The sequence below is a fragment of the Blastomyces dermatitidis genome, assembly GCF_000003525.1.
Source record: "Blastomyces dermatitidis ER-3 genomic scaffold supercont1.8, whole genome shotgun sequence".
Taxonomy (NCBI): Eukaryota; Fungi; Ascomycota; class Eurotiomycetes; order Onygenales; family Ajellomycetaceae; genus Blastomyces; species Blastomyces dermatitidis.
In genome coordinates this window covers 1,111,789-1,133,003 of record NW_025544781.1, presented here as the reverse complement: position 1 = coordinate 1,133,003, position 21,215 = coordinate 1,111,789, and the positions used below count along the sequence as shown (strand labels likewise).

The 21,215-nt window shown below is 46.8% G+C and overlaps 6 protein-coding genes across 7 annotated transcripts; 4 read left to right on the top strand and 2 right to left on the bottom strand.

Moving 5' to 3' along the window:
* Window positions 1-317: 317 nt before the first annotated feature.
* BDCG_07168 (glucose-6-phosphate isomerase) lies at window positions 318-2,058 on the top strand (the record flags this gene model as incomplete). Its single annotated transcript, XM_045422945.1, has 2 exons — window positions 318-817; window positions 897-2,058. The coding sequence occupies 2 exons, from the start codon at window positions 318-320 to the stop codon at window positions 2,056-2,058; spliced, it is 1,662 nt and encodes a 553-aa protein (XP_045278461.1).
* Window positions 2,059-2,609: 551 nt separating this feature from the next.
* Window positions 2,610-4,196, top strand: BDCG_07167 (uncharacterized protein; the record flags this gene model as incomplete). Its single annotated transcript, XM_045422944.1, has 3 exons — window positions 2,610-2,759; window positions 2,824-2,907; window positions 3,033-4,196. 3 exons carry the CDS (start codon window positions 2,610-2,612, stop codon window positions 4,194-4,196), a joined length of 1,398 nt encoding a protein of 465 aa, XP_045278460.1.
* Window positions 4,197-6,393: 2,197 nt separating this feature from the next.
* Window positions 6,394-7,689, bottom strand: BDCG_07166 (uncharacterized protein). The gene has a single exon (XM_045422943.1). It carries the CDS (start codon window positions 7,531-7,533, stop codon window positions 6,769-6,771), a length of 765 nt encoding a protein of 254 aa, XP_045278459.1. The 5' UTR covers window positions 7,534-7,689; the 3' UTR covers window positions 6,394-6,768.
* A 2,347-nt stretch (window positions 7,690-10,036) lies between these two features.
* Window positions 10,037-17,627, top strand: BDCG_07164 (translation initiation factor 4G). The gene is made up of 8 exons (XM_045422942.1): window positions 10,037-10,442; window positions 10,633-11,013; window positions 11,178-11,696; window positions 11,774-12,208; window positions 12,413-15,121; window positions 15,192-15,275; window positions 15,344-15,717; window positions 15,868-17,627. The coding sequence occupies exons 2-8, from the start codon at window positions 10,918-10,920 to the stop codon at window positions 16,010-16,012; spliced, it is 4,362 nt and encodes a 1,453-aa protein (XP_045278458.1). The 5' UTR covers window positions 10,037-10,442; window positions 10,633-10,917; the 3' UTR covers window positions 16,013-17,627.
* On the bottom strand, window positions 17,451-21,100 carry BDCG_07163. Of its 2 annotated transcripts, XM_045422941.1 has the most exons (4): window positions 20,305-21,096; window positions 19,579-20,243; window positions 18,833-19,509; window positions 17,451-18,760 (listed from the first exon to the last, which is right to left on the bottom strand). In XM_045422941.1, exons 1-4 carry the CDS (start codon window positions 20,466-20,468, stop codon window positions 18,134-18,136), a joined length of 2,133 nt encoding a protein of 710 aa, XP_045282017.1. In that variant the 5' UTR covers window positions 20,469-21,096; the 3' UTR covers window positions 17,451-18,133. The 2 variants fall into 2 exon arrangements, with proteins under 2 accessions (XP_045282017.1, XP_045282016.1); XM_045422940.1 differs by having other exon boundaries at window positions 17,451-19,509; window positions 20,305-21,100.
* Window positions 20,590-21,012, top strand: BDCG_07162 (uncharacterized protein; the record flags this gene model as incomplete). Its single annotated transcript, XM_045422939.1, has 1 exon — window positions 20,590-21,012. The coding sequence occupies exon 1, from the start codon at window positions 20,698-20,700 to the stop codon at window positions 21,010-21,012; it is 315 nt and encodes a 104-aa protein (XP_045278457.1). The 5' UTR covers window positions 20,590-20,697.
* Window positions 21,101-21,215: the final 115 nt, after the last annotated feature.

Below are 21,215 nucleotides of genomic sequence, written 5' to 3'. Positions count from 1 at the left end.
TACTTACGGAGCACAGTATGCCAAGCCCCACCATGGCATCATTCGCGCAACTATAAGATTCGCGGCTTAACCCCCCCACCTGTCCAATTCTTCGCTCTTTCTCAACACCTCAACCTCAACCATCTCTGTCCACCCAGCGCAGCCAGGAGCAGACCTGCACAATTGAAATACTCTGAGTAGATTATCTTTGCTCACTCTTACGTCCTTAACGCAATTGAATCGCTTTGAAGCGGCTTACCTTCAATCAACGCCCTTGGCCATACCCCGCCAAATAGCAACCTCCCCTTTCCGCTTTACCAGGTTCCATCCAATCAGCAATGGCTAGCTTTTCAGAGGCCAGCAATCTCAATGCGTGGAAAGCTCTGCAGGAGCATTACAATACTACAGGCCGCAATATTTCTCTAAAAGACCTCTTCCAAAAGGATGCCGACCGCTTCCAGAAGTTCTCCTACACCTTCAACAACGCCGCAGACAAGTCCGAAATTCTCTTCGACTACTCCAAAAATCTTATCGCAGATGAGACCTTCAACCTGCTGATAAACCTGGCCAAGGAGGCCGGCGTGGAGGCCCTTCGTGACCAGATGTTCAAGGGCGAGCCCATCAACTTCACTGAGAATCGGGCGGTGTACCACGTTGCTCTACGCAATGTGACGAATGAACCCATGCAGGTCAATGGGAAGAGTGTAGTGGAAGGTGTCAACTCCGTCCTGGACCACATGAAGGAGTTCTCTGAGCAGGTGAGGAGCGGGGAGTGGAAGGGTTATACAGGAAAGAAAATCAACACCATTATCAATATTGGGATTGGAGGGTCGGATCTGTAAGTGTCTTCAATACACAGTTCTCACAGTTGATTGGAAACCACCGCATAATAAGGTGTGATGCTAACGCTCCTACAGTGGCCCTGTCATGGTAACGGAAGCCTTGAAGCCATATGCTGATCGGAATCTGACAATCCATTTCGTCTCAAACATCGATGGCACCCATGCCGCTGAAGCCTTGAGGAACTCTGACCCAGAGACCACTCTCTTCCTAATCGCTTCAAAGACGTTCACCACAGCGGAAACAATCACCAATGCTAATACCGCCAAAGCCTGGTTCCTGAAAACCGCACAAGACACCGCTCATATTGCTAAACATTTCGTCGCGCTCTCCACGAATGAAGCCGAAGTTACGAAATTTGGTATCGATAAGAAGAACATGTTCGGCTTCGAATCATGGGTTGGAGGCCGGTATTCTGTCTGGAGCGCAATTGGGCTGTCCATTGCTCTCTACATTGGCTTCGATAACTTCCACGAGTTCCTCGCAGGCGCTCATGCCATGGATAAACATTTCCGCGAAACACCCCTAGAGAAGAATATCCCCGTTATCGGAGCACTGCTAAGTGTCTGGTACAGCGACTTCTTCGGGTCCCAGACTCATCTCGTTTCCCCATTCGATCAATACCTGCACCGCTTCCCCGCCTACCTTCAACAGCTCTCCATGGAAAGCAATGGCAAAGCCATCACCCGCAGCGGAGACTATGTGAAGTACACCACTGGGCCCATCCTATTCGGCGAACCTGCCACCAACGCCCAGCACAGCTTCTACCAGCTCCTACACCAGGGCACAAAGCTCATTCCCACCGACTTTATCCTCGCAGCACAGTCACATAACCCCGTCGAGGGTGGCAAGCACCAGACCATGCTTGCATCTAACTTCCTCGCCCAAGCTGAAGCCCTGATGGTCGGCAAAACACCCGAAGAAGTCAAGGCGGAAGGCGCCGCGGAGAATCTCGTGCCACACAAGACGTTCCTGGGGAACAGACCAACGACTTCGATCCTCGCGCAGAAGATCACACCCGGCACCCTTGGTGCACTCATCGCTTATTATGAGCATGTCACTTTCACAGAGGGTGCGGTGTGGAACGTCAACTCGTTTGATCAGTGGGGTGTGGAGCTGGGAAAAGTTCTGGCGAAGAAGATTCAGAAGGAGCTGGAGACTCCCGGTGCGGGAGCGGGCCATGATGGTTCCACTAGCGGCTTGATCGCTGCGTATAAGAAGAAGGCTTCGCTTCTGTAGATAAGAGGAGGGACAGGCAAGAAGTGTCACCGTGGGAGCTCATGGAATGTAAACCGGCGTGATATCTGTGACGGATGAGAGTTTATGAAGCGATGACAACGATCACGATGAGGAAAATCCCAAAAGTCCGGGTATATTTTGTGTGTTAAGACAGTAAATAATAAAGCAAGCTTTTATTTCTTCTTTTGTAGTTTTCCTTTTGCCAAACCTAGCGTGGATGGGGGTTCAATGTTTCCTTTTCGTGATAGGTCCATAATTATTGGAGGGCCAAAGGATACATATAACTAACTATATATATATATATGCTTATTTGCAGACAAGCCATACGCTCCCTTGGAAAGTTCCCCGGTCCCGCCCTGAAAGATTCCAGGATCCAGGTTCCACAAAATCCCCGCGCGCATTTGCAGCCAATCAACGCAATAGTAGCGCTTCCTGGGCGCAGGGACAATTGTTTACACATCTCCATAATTCAGGACCTACAATTCAATTCTACTTCTTCAGTTTCCCACTCGCCGAAAACTCTTATCCGCTCCCGGGCACATGTATCTATAATGTCGTCGCAGCCGCCGGGCATTTCCTCCCTTTGCCGCAAATATATCCTTCCCTTGTTCCTGGTGATCAATGTGGTGCTCGTAAACAGCGGCGGGTTTGCGGCGGCTAAATCGATTCTACCAGGCTATGCCCATGGCCAAAGTGTGCCGGTTAGTTGTCTGAATAGGGATATGTGAGTCTTTTTTCTTTCTTGTTCTTTTCTTTTTATATTAGGTTAAATGTGCACGGGCTGGGTTGGGCCAGATTTGGGGGTATTCGTTTAGACTAATTCGTTATTGTAGAGAGACTGGCGAACATGTATGTCTGAACCTACAAAACACCTCGATCAGATATAACCGGTCATTACTATTCCACTTCCCCGCCGCATGGGGTAAAATAGACATATTTTCGCCCAATAACGTACCGCTAACGCTCTCATCTAGATCACCGACCCGGCCGGAAAACTCCAATACATCCCCTTCCCAACATGCAACGAAACCTCCGCCCCGCTTTCTTTCCGCTACGGCATCTCCGAAACAATAACCTGCACCATCCACTCTCTCTCCGACACCCTCTACCACCTACTTGAATACTACGTCCACTCTGACGTTCCATTAACATGTCGCATACCTACCTTCCCGCTCCTCACCTCCTCTGCTAGTAGTAGCAGCAGCAGCAGCAGCCATGAGAATGACCGCGACGGTGACAGCAGCGGCGAAGAAACACATGACGGCTCTACGACTAATGACATATCCTCATCAGCTTCGCAACCGCCCTTTACACCCCTGACAATCGCGCTGCAGGGGACCCTGCAGCTGTCCCATCTCCATATATGGACAGACATGAATGTGCTCATGCACCAGTCTGCGCGATTATCCACTAACCCTGAGTCCTACTCGAAAAAATGGAAGAAGTCGAAGAAGGATAAAAAGAAGGGGAAGAAAAGCGATCATAATATGAAGAACAATAACAAGGAGATGAATAAATTGACGCTCCCGCAGGGACAGATTGTGGCCGCATCGGCATACTCGGTGCCGATGGTTATATCCGCTACTGCTGATGACAATTTCAATGACAATGACGGCGACCCCGGCAACAACGAAGCGGCGGCATTGAAGAAACGCAAGAAGGAGAGGGAGATGTTGATGCGGCCCTGGGCAGCGGAGGGGGGCGCGAAGGTCATCCGCGGCGAGCCGCTTGTGTTCACGTTTCGGGTTGGGTGGGTTTCCAGCGGCGATGTGCTTGGGCTAGTTCAGTCGGACAAGGCAAAGTGGAAGTCGAAGAAAGTGTTTGGATATGGGCCCCGTGTTGGGCTGTTTTTCCGGTTGATGACTATTTGCTTTTGGGTCGGGGTTGGGATGGGGTTGGCTGTGGTTGTGGAGAGGGTGAGGCATAGAAGGAGGGTGGTGGGTGTTTATAAGGGGGATGGGATTTTGGGACACAGGCCATTTTTTAGTGGGTTTGGTGCTGGCATCGGCGGGACCGGGGTAATGAGTTTTGGAGGGGATAAGGGTAGGATTAATGGGTATGGACTAGGGTTGAACGGGAATGGGAATGGAGGTGGCTATGGGGGGTATGGAGGGTATTCCGTCGGGAAGAAAGATTGAGTTACATATGTAAGCAATGAATTGTCCTTCTATTTTCTTTTCTTTTCTTCTCTTCTCTTCTCTTCTCTTCTCTTTCCTTTTCTTTTTGGATATGTTATTTGAGAACATTAGATTTTCAAAATCTATATACTATAGACCTTAGCCATTTTCAGCTTTTGCATCTGATGAGTGACAAAATGGAAATATTCAGTATCGAGGCATAGAGGGACTGTACAATATTCGATGCTATACATTTTAATTTTGTAATATTCTTTCTACAAGGGGCAAACACAGCTTGAATTCTATAATCTTATTATGGTTCAACTGAGAGTTACCAGTACATGTACCACCCAGAATTCATTTTAGCGGATACAGTGGCTTAGGCACTGCAAAGATGAACAGAGCAAACCCCTGAGGTTTGTAATATAGACAGAGGTATACATAGAGAGTGGGCAGCCAGCCTGCTAGCTAGCTAGAAATCTCTAATAATCAATATATCAACAAGATTTTTCATTTATTTTATCGCCTATATAATGAATGAGCTAACAGATGAATGCAACTGGCTTCAAAGCCAGTTTTAGTTCTTAGATTGTTACACTGTAACTATTGAGATAGTACTCAGCAGTTCAAGGCGTTGGATCTGAATACCCTATGCATTATAACAAGCTCACATGCAGCAACACTGTATAGAGAAAAGAATACTCATCCAACTATAGAGGGTGGTATTCATGCTAGCCCCTGCAGCAGCACAGAGTCCATATGTCATGAGAGTGTCTTAGCTGCATCACAAACAACGCCAAATGCCTGGGAATATAATTATCCTATTTCGCTTTTGCATACATCCCGAGACTGCATTGTAACAAATAAAGAAAACACATACCTAGCGCAGTTGATTGCAATCTGGGAATGTAAAAAATTTTAAGACATAATAGCTATAACAGACAGCAATATCAGCATGCTTTCAACCTTTGGTCAACATTCTCTATCATTCAACCAGAGCTTAAGTGCACGTCAAAGTAAGTGCACGTTAAAGAGCAGATATCCAAGACCGACCGGAAATTCAGCTGTTTTGCCCCGGGATATTCATCTTCAGCAACTTATGAGGCTCTGATGTTGACAGATTCTCCTCACTCATGATCATCATCATCATCATCATCATTGTGGTGGTCGTCAGAGGGCTCAGCGGATCCACTCAATGCCAGGAGACGCTGCAAAACGGAGTGCATATCTAGTAAGTTCACATCTGGTAATGGAAGGGCTTCCAGATCCGCTGTTTCGAGGATTATTTCATCACCTAAACTGATCTTGTGTTCAGTTATAACATTCCAAGCTTTGAGGTGCCAGGCAATTCGGTGAGATTCTCGGGAATAGAAGGGCGATCTGTAATTTTCGTTGTAGCTGATGTTGGACGTATAGGAAGCCAGTAAACCTTCAATTTAAGATATTTACAGCCCTCAGATGCTTTGATGGGTGGCAGAGAGAGTGAAATTCCCTTTTTGCATCCCAGCAGTGCGCGAGTGGGGCAAAACACATCAGGTTATTTACCAGCTCAGTGCCTCTCTAGAAAACTGCTTGGTGTCATGCATTAACACGTTCCTGACCAGAAGGCTATTTTCAAAAGCTCGCTCCTTGCTTGTCCTTGCCGCCCATAGAAAAAGGGATTGATTTGTGGGTCATGTCGACTGGATCAGAGTAGTTTTGTGAGAATGCATCTAGACCCATCCCTCTCGCGACACTGAAACTATTTTTGGCCGAAAATCTAGCATCAGTCAAAAAAGATCATAATTTTTCTTTCGCAATTTCAGATCTGGACTCATTATCTTCCCGTGTTTGCGTCAAACTCAAACCACAAGTTGGGGTGTTCGTGATCAGCGCCGATGATGAGAGCCGTATATCAGATTGACGTCGGGTTAATTGTTGTTGTACACTGTGGTAGTGGGATTAAAGCCGGAGAACGGTGGGAGCATCGAGGAGGCATGTATATTACCTCCGAACTCCCGACAGTGCTCATCGTGGAATTCCACCTGTAGCCCAACTTGATCTGCAGCCAGTTTCATCATGCCAGTGCTCGAGGAATTGCTGCAGGTGGATTGGACAGATACATCTGAGACGATGTTGATCGCCCAGAGCTTATTTAATTTAGGCGCGCGCCAATACTTCGTAGTTACACCGTTATTATTCACGGATTATATTTGTATAGAAATTTATTACTGTGAAAAATAATTGTAAAATTCACTTACTACAATTAATCATTATATAACAATTAATAGTGTGTATAAAACAAATCTCAAATAACAGCGATATTTGAATTTAGTCTTTAAAAACAAAATATTTCTTATATACACGATGAAATTACACAAAATAGTTGCAATTGAAGTTCAAATAGTACTAATACATCAGAAAGTATCCTTACACACATCTATCTGAGATCCCTCTAATTCCACCTTATCCTACTCTCCACAAAACCCAATATAAACCCATGAATTCTCAGAAGCAAGAAAGAAGCAAAAACACCACCCATCTCTATCATTCTAGTGGGTCGTGGCCCTCTCTCCCCAGGACATAAAACACCATTCCCCAATCCCAAAACCAATCACCACCCCTGCTTCCTCAACTTCTCACATCTCGCAACCGTATGCTGGAACGACATCTTGAACAGCTTCTGCCACCTCTCCCTCCTCAACTGCTTCTTCAACTGGCCCCTCCTAACATGAAACCGCTGCTTCATCATCATAGTCTTGACCTTATTCCGCCGAACCCTCGTCTCCATCATCTGGAAAGCCGTTGCGACATCAACGCCTGCCTTCGGGTCTACGGCGACGGTGCGGCCCAGCTCAGGGCCCAGACGCATGTTGACGGTGGGTACCCGGAGTTTTTGCGACTGGCCCACTGCATCGCGCACCTGTCTGTACATCGCTGCGTCTTGTGGCGTGCGCGGTTGGAAGGGGTTGGTAGCCTGTCGCGGGTGGTTTGAGCGGGGGATGAAATTATTTAGTATGTCGGTGACTTGGGCGAGGCTATCATTATTGCTACTACTACTGCTAGTGGCGCTGCGGGAAGCTGGGCCTCCAGGTGGTCCCCTCGGTATATTGCCTGGCGACCAGGGTTTGACCGGTTGGTTTTGTCCAAGTTGTGGTTGCCTTTGGGATTGTTGCGGCGGCGAATTGGATCCGCCTTCAGGTGCTGGCTGAGAGGGAGTAGTGGATTGTTCGGATGCACTGAGGGGTGCTGAGGTGCTAATTGGTCTTGTAAACGCGGCAATTGAGGTCGAGGAGCGGGAGAGAGGGCATTTCTGGAGAATGGAGCGGCGAGAGGAGGAGAGGAGATTTATGGACCGAGCAATATGGCGGGTCTCCATGGTGGTAAAAATCTGAATTCTATATGCGAAATATGTACATGGATGCCAATTAGAAGATAAGTAGAGAGGTAGTGAGGTTGGCGGCCGATTCTCCCATTGCGAGTCTGAGGTTGAATTTGGCGTGGTTGAGGTTTGAGAAATATTTCGGAATGAAAACCGTCACGTGACACGTGATATTTCCTTGCTTCTTCCGTCCCATTGCACATATTGCGCCGTGAGGAGGAGCAGGGGTTGCAGACTGCTATCTAGCTGGAGCTGGCCCGTCATTATAGGGGCCGGCGATTCATTCCTACGATATATGAATCACTGGAATACGGACACAAATCTCTATATTATCCTTTGTACCCCTCATATAGTCATACTCTCCTATCATAGGCATAACCCCAGGTGCGGGAAGTTGGTCAAACCATCCAACCAAAGCAAGCATACATACATGCGCCGTGGCGGGAATGGAGAATATCAATAATGGACGGGATTTTTCTTTAGGAGCTTCTGTCCCAACGAAAATGCTTCTTCTCAAGGATATGTTTTGTTCACTTTTTGAGCTTGATAACTATATGGCTTTGGTAAAGCTCTTTTACCCGTATTCTTGCTCTCGGAGGTACATTGGCTATCTTCAACACTGACATTTCTTTGATTACTATGTAACTATTTTATCTATCACCTTGCTCTATTGGCTCACTTGTAGCCTTGATACTGATTCCCCATCCAATCTGACTGAGAGGTGTGGGACTATCCGTATTCCGCAATATACATACAATGGCCGTTATCTGAAACATTTTCTCCAACCAGCGGACTCTACCCTCTTGATTCGATTATAATGACGACGCCCGACGTTGAAAGTGGCCATAGATGGAATGAATAGCACAAGTATCAGTACCAACCCAACTCTGGTATGAAAAAGGCCCGGAGATAAGAATGAAAGAATGGCAAACATTCTTTTATGCAATCAGGATATCCGAGATGTGAGGTGATGGCCCCTCCGAAGAAAATTCAACATTTTCACTGAAAAGTACATGTACTGTTATGATGCCAGCTGAAGGGATATAGATAGGGAGGGGGATTATATAGTTATGATGATAACTCTACTCTTCCCCCCCTTGCCTCATCTATCTCCTAACCCTTGCACCAAATGGTTCAACTTCTTGGAAAGTATATACCTGGGAATTCACATGACAATTGCATGAATGTTTCTGATACTCAAATACTCACTATATATATCTGCCGAAAATCAAAATGCAAACTGGGGGATTGAAGAGATGTGCTTTGCTGAAATGCCAAGTGCTCTGTGTCTTGAATAGGGATACATTTCTTCACTGAATTGAAGCCAAGAAAGAAATGAAATGGGGGGTATTGTGTCTCAGCCTACAAAGCTGAGAGAGACAAGAGCATGGTGTTCAAGCTGAGATGTGTATTGTGTGGCTGAACAAATGGTTATAAATGCATGTATATAAATATAGTATATACTCCGTATATTAAGAGAACTAAGCGGCGTGACATTTAGCCCATGCATAATAGGAGCCATTGGTGGCTCAAGAATAAGAGAAACAGAGGGTTTGGTTGAGTACTGGGATAATTTAATAAGAAGAAAAGTAAAGATAGAATGCTAAGATCTGGAAATGCTGAAATAACTATATGTACAGTATTGACATCTGCGCTCAATAGAAGATCTGCTTTGCTACCAGGAATGGAGGTTGGTCAGTAAGAAAGATGTATCACTGACTCACTGAGAAGGAACTCAATGTTATCATCAATAAAATTATGGCAAGGCAATAGTTTCTTCAGAACATAATAGTTTCTTCTTCAAAGCCTTGAAGAAAACTTGTGGAAACAAAAAACAAAAAATAAAAAAACCAGAGCAATCTTGAAAAAAAATAGAAATGACGAAGTTGATGTCAAATACATTTAATGACCTAGGAAATGAGAGTTAACTATTAATATAATCAAAAGACACCAACTTTGACGCCGTCTTCCTGTATTTTCCCACTCTTCCCTTCTATCTCATTGTGGGCCGTTGCTCTGCCCTCCATGGACTGCATTGAGAGTAGTTAGTAGTTTAAACCGTTTAGAAGATATGCGCATTCGGATATTAAAAACAACAGCAAAATAGACAATACCTCTGGGAGTTCCCGTTTTGACGGGGAGAGCACATATTAGTATTAAAGTAAGTGAGTTAGTTAATTGCCAATAACCTACTGTGTACTCTGTACTCTTCAAAGAATATCAAAGAACAAAATAAATAATATCACTGCCTTTTATGTATTATTCTTTCGCCTGTGACAATTAGAAATAAAATACGCTTTTGCCTAACTTACGTATCCTGGCGCATTTGTGTTTCGTTGTTCTTGTCGAGGAGGTAATTTATAAGCCGTATTGGTACTGTTATGACGCCATGGATGATGGATGCGGCTTAGGTGCCCACTTTTCGACACTGGGGTACAAACCCAGCCGAGCAACAGCGTAGAAACCACCGCAGAAATGACTGGGTTTGGTGGTCAACCTCGCAGAACCGAGCGGCTGTACTGCCCAATACCGCCACTGTACCACCTTGATACCACTGGATTCCGTCTTGTACTGTACATACCAGACGAGACCACGGGGAAAAAAAAAAAAAAAAAAATCCCAACCTTCTCGTTTCTGGCAACGACCTCAAAGTCCCGTCTTCTCTTCTTCTTCTTCCTTCTTCTTCTTCCCTTGCCACCCTCATCCCCCTTATCATCACAACACACATCAACTTTTGATTTACCGGCGGATCCTCTTCATTTTCTGAAGCAGGACGATCGCGGATAGTTCAGTTTCCTCTGTTCCATCCGTCGCTTTTCTGAAAATCCCGTCTCTTCCGCTCTTGCGGTGGTGTGCGGATTCACACCCACTCCTTATTTGAGTGTCTCGTTAATCCACCTCGACAGGTATACTTACCCTTCACTCTCCTATCATTCTCGTATCCCGCATCTCCCTCTGCTGCAAATAACTTCAAAGGATGCCGCAACGGGACTGCGGCTAGCGCTTCTTCGATTAACTTCGTGCGCCGATATTTCTGAACATTATAAACGTTAGATTGAAGAAACACTGACCTTCCGCTCGCTTTGTGTGGGTTAGGTTTTTGCGTGCCAAACCGTATCCCCTCTTGGTTTGACACTTTTCCACGACTAGGCAATATATTATTTTCGCCTTCATCGACTTTGTTTTTCATCGTCTTTGCTCTATCGCGCCGTTTTACGATTTGATTTTATATTTGTCATAGTTTTTCCCCTCGTCTCGAGCCGGATCTGGAATCTGCTGGGCGCACACTTTCCCAGCTTGTTTCTTGAACGTTTCTTGTCCCTAATAACTTTATCTATTTCAACCACTGTTCCGGCGACTCTTTGCGCAGACGATCGTGTAATGACATCGATCTCCCAGACATCAGGCCTCAAACCACAGGGACAGAGTAGTACCAGCAGTTCGGCCTCGCCTCAGGGTCACTCTCCCACTTCTTCGGTGAGTTGAAAAGACGAAGGGGAAAAGCAAAGAAGAAGAAGAAGAAAAATAAGAAGAAAAGGAGAAAGCAAAGCCTTTTACAGCATAGCCCACCACCTCCTTGAGAGCATTATTCCCAGTACTTTGCAAACAAGTTTTTCCATTACTTTGCTAACGCGACAAAGAAATCTCCGCCGCAGACCGTTACTGGCGAAGCGGCCACCTCAACGACTGCCGGAAGTGGGCCTGCTCAAACGCCTCAGCATGGAAAGTCGCCCTCTGTCTCTCTGAACGGAAAACACATGCAGCATCCAGTAGCCCCCGTCGCCGGTGGCTTGACCATCGTCAACGGAAACACCGCGCCAAACACATCCTTACACGACAGGAAAAGTTCTGTCACTATCAACCCTAGTTTAATCCCGAATGGAGGCCCAGCTGGCGCTTCAGGCCGCGCAAATAGTCTGCGATTCGGGTCGTTGGACTCCCAGGGAGCTCCGGTGGACAATCCCGCGCCTCTTCCACACCAACCCCAGTCTACTTTAGGCGCTAATGCATCTATGAACCCTCGCACAACTTCCCCACAGACATCTCCTTCTCCTATTCCTCAACCTATAGCAAGTGGCGGACGACCACCATCTTCCCTACAAGGACAAGGGAATAATTTTAACTTTGGCAGCTTTGGTGGTGACCCCGGTGACGTGAATGTAAGATAGGTTTACTCTATTACACAAGGGTTATGCCAATCATAGAAGAATCTGTACTAACGGCCTCACTTCTGTAGCGACCAAATATGCGACCTGTTCCGATGGGCCCGAATGCCCAATCTACCCACTTTCGACGTGAATCGTCACACTCTGCACATGGTGATATGGGCAATCATGCTATGCCAAGTGCTCCTCCAGGACGCGGCGGCTATGGTCATGGTGGCCGAGGAAGAAGCTATGGACAGCCCCATCAGGCAATAGGATATAACTCGCCCGGCCCTACATATAGATCCACTTCCAGCCAACCTCGGGGCGGGCCCAATATGGGTTACCATGGCCATCACCAGCGATCTCTAGGTCCCTTCCCAAATTCGCCCCGGCAGCCGGCTCGAAGCCCTGCGCTTTCCAACGTGAACCCCGCGACTCCACCGATGTCCCACGTTCCTATGGCAAATACACAAATGCAGGCCCCGCATTATGGCGGATATCCTTCTCATATGGCCCCTCAACCAGTAAAGCAACAATTTTCTTACCCCCCTAAATATCCTAACCGTCGATCTTCTTTACCCCAGAACCAAAATGGCCCCTGTGTTAAACCCCAAAATGCCCAACGCCGCTTTACTCCCCAAGCCCACTACCTTCATTACCCCCAACCCCCTACACTTTCCCCAGAGAGTGGACATTTTGAACAGTATCTGACGATGATTAAAACCCAGGGATTCGTTGCTCAGGGCTATGATCCTAATTACTATTACCAACATTCGACATATAATATGCAGCAAGGATATCAATACATGCCCCCTTCGTCACCCCGCCCCGCTATGAGTGTACCACACCCAACCCAAGCCCCTTACATTCAGGCCCAATATAGCAACCAGGGCCATCCACCTCCACAAGCCACTCCACTTTCACGTTCACCCTCACAGGTTTCCGGCCCGGACCGACCAGGCTCAAGTCTCGGACCGGCCCAGCCCTCCGTCCCAATGACCCAAGGACCTTCTTATAATGCGAGTCGATCCACCAGCAGTCCTGCGCCAAAATCCCAGTTCATCGTACCAACTAAGAGTTCTATTGTTATTAAGGACCCTAACAGTGGTAAAGAGATGAGCTTTGAGAAGCAATCGACGTCTCAACCTCGCACGACTCCTTCCCCCGTCAAACTAGGTGCCAATACTCCAGCTTCTACACCTCCCCGTACCGTCAGCCGTGCCGAACATGAACGGTCGGACTCTAAGTCCATGACAGGAGAGGAGAAAAAGCAGTCTTTCCAGGATGCCATCGCTCAAAAGGTCAGGGCTGAAGCTGAGGCTCGCAGGAGAGAAGAGGCCGAAAAGGCTGAGAAGCAACAAAAGGAGAAGGAAGAAGCTGAAGCCAAAGCACGTGAGGAGGCAGAGGGAAAGAAGGCAGCGGAGGAGGTGGAGAAAGCTGCTGCACTAGAGAAGGAAAAGGAACAAGAGCAAAAGGAAGCGGCAGTTAAAGAACTTAGCAACCCCGAAGCGCCAAAACCTATGGAATCTACACCAGCCGAAGATGAGATTGATTGGGATGCACTAGAAAAGGAACTAGCCGAGAAAGAAGCCGCAGCTGAGAAGGCATATGCTGAAAAGAAGAAGAAGCAGCAGGAAGAGAAAGCTCGCAAAGAGAAGGAAGAGCATGAGGCTTACATCCTCAACCTTAAAAAAGCTGAACAAGAGGCGGAGGCTGCAGAAGAGGCTCGAATCCGCAAACTCAAACAGGGCGAGGAAGAAGTTGCCAAGAAAGAGCAGACAGATTTGTTTGCTCCCCTCAAAACCAAGGGCACCCAATCTCCCACTTCCACAGCAGAAAGCCCCGTCATTCGAACCCCTGCCGAAAGCGGAGCTGCCACGCCCGTATCGGATACCTCGATGGGACCACCCTCCAAACCTGCTAGCAGCGGAAAGCGAGACAAGCCTGCTGCATTGAAGCTGGAAACTACAAAAACGGTTGAACCACCTCAGCCAAGTGCTGCAATGAAATCCCTCCAGACTGCCCGGTTCCTCGATGATCCTAGCAAGATCGCCTACCCTCTCCCCATCGTCTCCCCTAATCCTGCTCTAAATGCAAACGCTCCAACCGACCGTAAATTTAAGTATAACAAAGAATTCTTACTCCAATTTCAGTCTGTTTTCAAAGAGAAGCCATCAATAGATTGGGACAGCCGTGTTCGGGAGACGGTTGGAGATGGTACGGATACTTCTTCGCGCCCCGGATCCGCTCGAACTCCAATCATGGGTGGCGGACGGACAACCTCCCGTCCAGGAATTCAAACTTCTTTCCCTAGCGCTGGCATGGGTAAATTTGTCCCAGTTCCTGGACGGGCACAAACATTACCCCCTGGAGGTATCGGTCGGGATGGTTTCCCGATGCCAGCTGGTGGCCATGGTATGGCAAATCCTTTCGGCCACTTCTCTCGTGGTCCTGGTGGCCTTCCTCTGGGTAGCTCACCTATGAGCCGTAGCAGTTCTTCGACTATGCAGCAGATGCCATCTCCACGTGCTGGCAGCCACAGAGGCCAGCGGTCAGGAAGCAAGCGGGATAAAGGATCAAGGAAGGATGAAGAAAGCCACAAGGCTATGCCTCTCACTGCTAACTTGGACCTAAAACCCTTGGTCCCATCTAAGACTGGCTGGAAGCCGCGTAGCGTGGGACAAAACCTTTCTGGCCCTGCTCTTGGGGATGATGGATACATGCCACCGGATGTTGCCGAACGGAAGATTAAAGCTAACTTGAACAAAATGACACCCGACAACTTTGAGCGTATCTCTGATCAGCTACTCAGCATTGTGGGACAATCTAAGCTCGAATCAAATGGTTTCACACTCCAACTAGTCATCCAGCGTACCGTCGACAAGGCCATGGATGAAGCCCACTGGAGTCCATTGTACGCCCAGTTCTGCCACCGTATGCAGAACTATGTGACCCCTGATATCAAAGATGAAAGTATGCGCGATCGAGACGGCAATGCGGTCGCTGGTAAAACTTTGTTCAAAAAATACCTTCTCAATGGCTGCCAAGATGAATTCAATCGTGGTTGGAAAGTCGACCTCCCAAAGACACCTGAAGGTGTCACCGAGGAGGCTGCCATGATGTCCGACGAATATTACATTGCAGCTGCCGCCAAACGACGTGGTCTCGGCCTGATCAAATTTATTGGTGAACTGTACAAACTCGGCATGTTGACTGAGGGAATCATGCACGGATGTATAGTGAAATTGCTTAACTTTAAGGGTGTCCCCGAAGAAGCCGAAGTGGAGAGCTTGATAAACTTGCTGCGAACGGTCGGATACAGTCTTGACCACACTAAGAGTAAGGAGCACCGTGGCAAAATGGGCAATTACTTCGAAGTGATTCAAGCTTTGACGAGCATGCAAGGCGTTCCTAAACGTCTTCAGTTTATGCTTGAGGTATGTTTTGCAATTCCCGCGAGATTTATTAACCTTCCTGTATGCCGAATCCAATGCTGATAGAATTTAGGACCTTATCGATTTGCGTAATGCTGGGTGGATATCGAAAGACATCGATAAGGGTCCCAAGAAAATTGCTGAGATTCGGGAAGAGGTTAGTAAACATAAGCATGGTATTTCGCTGGATCAAAAGTTTCAGCCGCTAACGTGTCAATTAAATAGGCTGCCCGCGAGCATGAAAAGGAACGCATGCGTCAAGAGGCCAACAGAAGTCGGATGCCAATGGGTCGTGGAGATTCGCGGAACTTTTCTGGTGGTTACGGAAGTCAAGCTCCTCCCGACTTTGCGTCAAGCAAGGTTGGCAACGACGACCTCCGCCGACTGAAGGCGCCCAGGAATACAAACCAGCCGGTATCCTTTGGACCCTCCAGCTTGTTTGGTTCCCGGAGTAGCAGCGGCCGCAGAAATCTTGGTCCCGGCGGCAATTTAGTTCGTGGAGGCGCAGACAGCGGGGCAAGTAGTCGAACTGGTACGCCGCCAGGCGGTAAGGATAAAAAGGACGACAAGGAGGCTGCATCCTCTGTAAATGCGTTCAGGTGAGGACTGCAGACCACCCAAACCCCAAGCAACCCAAACCCCAAGCAACCCAAAAAAGACAGCACAACACCCACCTAGGATTTTTCTTCATACACCACGTATGGACTGGATAGGCTAACTTGTTCCGCGTCTTCGTTTCACCATTTCAGTGCCCTGGCCGCCTTGAATAACGAAGACAACCTGGCCACATCACCCCCATCCAATCCATCGTCCCCTCCCATGGTTAAGTCCCAGCCAGCCGTCGAACGGTCAAATCCGCCAGCAAAGGAACGGGAAGGTCGAAGTACATCTTGAATTATTTTTATAAATTAAGGTGTATATTCGAACCCACTCCCCTATTCGTCAACTCTCCATCCCTTCTTCGGGGAAGCCAATTTCTTTCAGTCCATAATAATACCCCGCCGGCTTCTCTCAAACACCTTCAAAAACCAATTTATAGACGATACAACCTTGTAATACTTTGCCGGTTTCACTAAAAAAAAAGGAAAGGAAAGGAAATCCGTTCAGGGCGTGGTATATTATTTATTTTGGGAAAGACATGGAAAACAAAAGCTGAGAATCGGAATAACCGGAACTCCCATGGGATAAAATATAGAGAGAAGGGGTAAAAAAGAGACAGTATGAAAGAGAAAAAATGAGGAAGAAATCTCGTTTTTTTTGCTTTCTTCTTTTACTTTTTTTTTATTTCCCAATCTCTTTTTTACCAAAATCGCTATATAAAAGTTCAAAATCATTTGGTGGTGAACAGATTTAGGGGAAATGAAAAAGTCAGGAAAGAAGGCCCATGTTCTCCTTTTCCTTTTTCTATGTTTCTTCTTGGATGCTGGAAAAAGAGAAGGAGAGGAGAAAAGAAAGAATACCCGGAAAGTTGTGTGCTTTATTTTATCTCATTTATAATTTTCCCGATTTTTTTCCTGTCTGTTCCGTTACTCTTTTTCTTCTTTTTTTTTTCTTCTTTGCCCCTAAAAGACCATGCTTTCATATTATTCTATTCTTTCAAACTTTTTTTGTTTTTGACTTTTCTTCTTTCTTAATTAATCATGTTGCACTTCTTCTATTCCTTTTCACGTGCTTTTTTGCTGACTGCCTGCTATGCATTTGCACGGTGATTCTTTTGCTTTTGTTGCTTTGTCTCCTTTTCTCGCCCTTCTTCCCTCTTCGTCTTGAATCGACCGATTGACCGATTGAATGATTGATTAAAATACATAACTTCTTTTTATTCATCATGTGTGTGTGTCTATCTGCGTCTGTACGTGCGTCTTACAAACCTGTCTGTCTCCGCGTCCTACTCATTTCCGTAAATTCCATGACTTTTTTTCTTCTTCTCTTTTCCCCGCTTATTCTCTAACGTCCATCTCCGTTTTTCCATGCCATATATGTGTGTTCAAAATATTTTTTTTTTCTTTATACTTTCTCTCTTCTTTCTTCCATCTCATCCTCCTCTCCTCATTTTTTATCAAGTATTGATTTTCCCACCTCCCTTTTCCTTCTCAATCATGTCTAACTAGCTCAAGTAAACTACTACCACTACCACCACCACCATCACTACTACTACTAGTCAGCTTAAGTTCGGGGTTCATTTTAATTAATTTTATGCTGTTTAGCTGTTTTTCTTTTTCTCTTCTTCTTCGAAAGGTGGTAAGAATGAAGTTGGAACTACATGGGTTAATCCAAATCTACTACACAACACGAAAGGCGACGGTCTCATATACTATGCATACAAAGGCATGAAGTACAGTACATGAAAATTAATTATATTGCGTTATATTGCGTTGTCTAACAAATATCAACTGGTATCACATTTACCTCGCGAGCATGCATACGTACACATATACAGACGGCCAAACAGAGGATAGAGACCCCCAGGCATCATCATCATCATCATAATCATACAGAGCCTGGGTCGTAGCTGTTTAGAATTATGCTCGCCCCCCTGAGTAACATTTCGCTCAGCTGTTCCCCTTGTTGGCTCGCTCGCTTGCCCATTCGGGGAATTAACTACTTTGAAACATCAATGTTAAGTATAGGGAAGGAAGTATATATAAGTAACGAGGACATGAGGCCACGAAGATCTCAGCGGCATTAGAAAGAAGGGGATATCAGTGGCAGAAAATACAGTTTCGTGAAAAGAATTAGTTACTCTATGACACGTCGATATGCGTGCATAGCTAGCGGTGATGGGGGCGAAAAAGAGAAGAAAATGGAAATGGAAAGCGAAAACGCGAGAGAAAAGAAACGAATAGAAGATGTACGGTAGAGGATTTGCCCGTTTCTATTACCTGTGGTGCAGAAAAAGCAGAGCATGATGAGATATATCTTTGCACAAATATCCCTCTGTGGCTCAAAACCTGGAAGATTTCCCAGCCATAGCACCTGTAACCATCGATTTTTAAATATTATTTCATCATCGACTTTTTATGCTAGAGCCTTGATGCCCATTGGACTCGCGGTGCGTTGATCCTCGTTTCTCTTTGCAGTCAAGTTCTGATCACTTGTAAAATCAACAACGCTGGTCCCGGCCGTACTATTGGTTAATGGGTCACTTTGGCCTGAATCACCAGAGCCGGAGCCGGAGCCACTGCTCGATCCATTTTTGCGAGTACAAGAGGACTTGGAACCCCTATCATCGGCAACTTGACTTTCCCTTCTCTCCATGGGTGTAGTGCCGCAATCTGTTGGAGTCTTTGCGCAAGGGATGCAAGATGTTTTGCAGGTGGAGATTATTTTCCTATTTGGAGCATCTTGAGAAACGCTTTGTGGTGGTCGTGTATTTCCACTATAACTAGGAGCTCTAGTTTCCTTTGGGTGAGTAACTGGCATGATCGGGCATTCTGTGGCAAACTGAACTTCACCATGACCATCTGTGTCGTGCCCATCTAGGACTGGGGAATCCGGCCTATTTTCATTGGGAAGTTGTTTGAGGTCGCCATTTCTAATTCGTGAATCAATCGAACCAGACCAGAAGTCTCCTTTAGTAAATGCGGTTTTAAGATCACCGTTGTCTCTGAACGAATTTGATACCGGGTTTGAATTTTCTTCTGACTTCATATGTAGGTTAACGGGAGCATTCGGCACCTCAAAAGGCCTGCCAACCTCTAGATGAATATTTCTTACAGAGTTGGGATTATCAGGGTTTTCCTGTCCCATAGATTCAGTGGATACTTCGGGCCGCAGAGAGTTAGATTTAGAGGGCGTTTCTTCACGTTTGTTCGTGGCAGCCTTATCGCGAATCAAGGGTTCACTGCAATGCCTCGTTTTCGATCCTGAAAGTCCTTGAACAAGTCCAGCTTGCCCAGCGCGGCTTGGGTGCCTTGTCGAAGAAGGCGGGGAGCGACACAGGGTGCTTCCAGAAATATCAGTATTATCGCGTGGATGAGAAATACTAGACAATGAAGAAAGCCAGGAGCTAAGAACCGCGTCACTCTCCGTGGTAGAAGCATAATAATGCGGGCCGGAGGTGCGGTGCATTTCTACTCCAAATTCAGAATCGGTGGCAGTGCTGGGTTGTGAGATTCCGGGGCTGACTTCGCGGAGTGGTTGCATTCGAGTTTCTAGCCACTGCTCACCAAGGTTAAGAAGCGACTCAGGTTTTGCACCGTTAGATAAAATTTTTGATATTTGGCTCTCATTATTCTTTTTGTCATCAAGTGTAGATGAGTGCGAATGCATCTGTTTACTCAACAAAGTTGACATGTTTGCACCATCTCTTGCCTTTACCATGCGAGCTTGCTGGTGGTTAAGCGGCGGGCGCTTCGACGTGATGGGTATTGGTGAGCTGGCCATTTCGGATCCTACAATAAACCCTGTTAGGAGTTAATCTTCATCTTGGGGGTAAAAGATGCGTGCTACTAAAAGCTCACTGTTATTTGAGATATTGGCATATTTTGGGTGTGCCTGGACTGCTGACTGGCCACTGGACATGGAAGACACTGCGTTCCGCAGAATATGAAACGGCTGGAGTGGCCGACTGAATGTTTGGGGTCCAGATCCATAATTTTGAGGGTAGGATGTTTCCTGCTCCGTATGCGCTCCGGCAGTACAGGCTTCCAATTCCAATGGGGACATTAAGCCTGATGACATTGATGGAAGTGACGGCAAAAGATATTGCCGCGGGGCGCCCAAGGCTTCATGGAAACCCGAAAGTTGGGAGTCGTCAATCTTATCAGGCAGGAGCTTGCATGCTACCTCCTGACTCGCGCTTTGGGGCTCCCAAATTGAGCTCAAAGGAGGTTTGGAAGGCGTTTCCGAGCGGGAGAAGCGTTTCATGAGTCGTGACGAGCTAGTAAAGGACACGAAGCTAGATCGGATGCTCCGACGAGAGTTCCGTTGCTGGATACTTGGAGATACTGTTCCGGACTTAGCGGAACCTTGAAAGCGTGATCTTATAGATCGGCCGTAGGTAGTCCAGAATCCCTTGTCCTTACTATCACAGGCAAGAGTGTCTATGTTATGTCTAGGATCGCGAGGGTTGTACAGCGGATAATGGATTCTCTCTTCGCATGTAATAGTTGTTATATTTTGGTCCCTATGAGGCCGACTGGACATCAGAAACAGAGACATCGAGGTGATGTCTAGAGGGAACTTACGGCTCTTTGGACGGAGGTGAGGTAGTAAAGAGACCAGCCAGGCTTCGACGGCGATGGAGGTCTTTCTTTACACGTCGCGACCTCAGTGAGGACTGCGTCTTAGACGCGTCTTCATCAAGTCGGCAATCAGGACTGGAAGTCATTCGCCTCCAAATGGAAGCCATCGAAACTAGCCCCCCTTATATATAGGGTATTTATATAGGGTAAAACTGGGTGAGCAGGAAAATAGGCCAGCTGAACGGCCACTTGCTCGTGCACTGGCGAATCCGAAGGGATAGAAATAGGGAATAACAAGGATGATATAGCTAGATAGATACCGAAAGCAGTATTCAGGTAGTTGAATACCTACAGGTTCTTATAGTTTTGGGTATTAGGAGAAATAGAACAGTAGGAATGGAGTCAGAGAACTCGTGGAGATTCCTGGATGAAGAGATACAAAGACCAGAGCGAGAACGACGCGAAAGAGATGATGAAGAAGACGAAGAGGAAGACAACGAAGAAGATGAAGCACCGTTGGATGAGGCTCAAAATCCGAGGCCAGAACGACGAGCAGGACATGCTCGATTAGGAAAGAAGAGAAAGTTTCCAGGGGGCTATTGTCTGTGTGCTGGAGCTACCTCGCGACAAGTACAAATTGGTATGCACCAGGAGGTACCTAGGCGTGGCACTACATATCACTCCAAGTTCCTATGGGATGCCAGAGAATAGCAGACAGCCCCTTATATATCTCGGGTTATATATAGTGGCGTTGGTGTATTACTCTCATTCATGGCCTTGTTTGACATATCTGACAATGAGAATCAGAAACGCCTGTTCCTCTAAAATACTTTCGACGCGCTTTGTTGGAACAATCCACTAGCCAAACACGGTTTAGCGCCCGCAGGCTTAGCCGCCATGAAGTTTTACCCCTT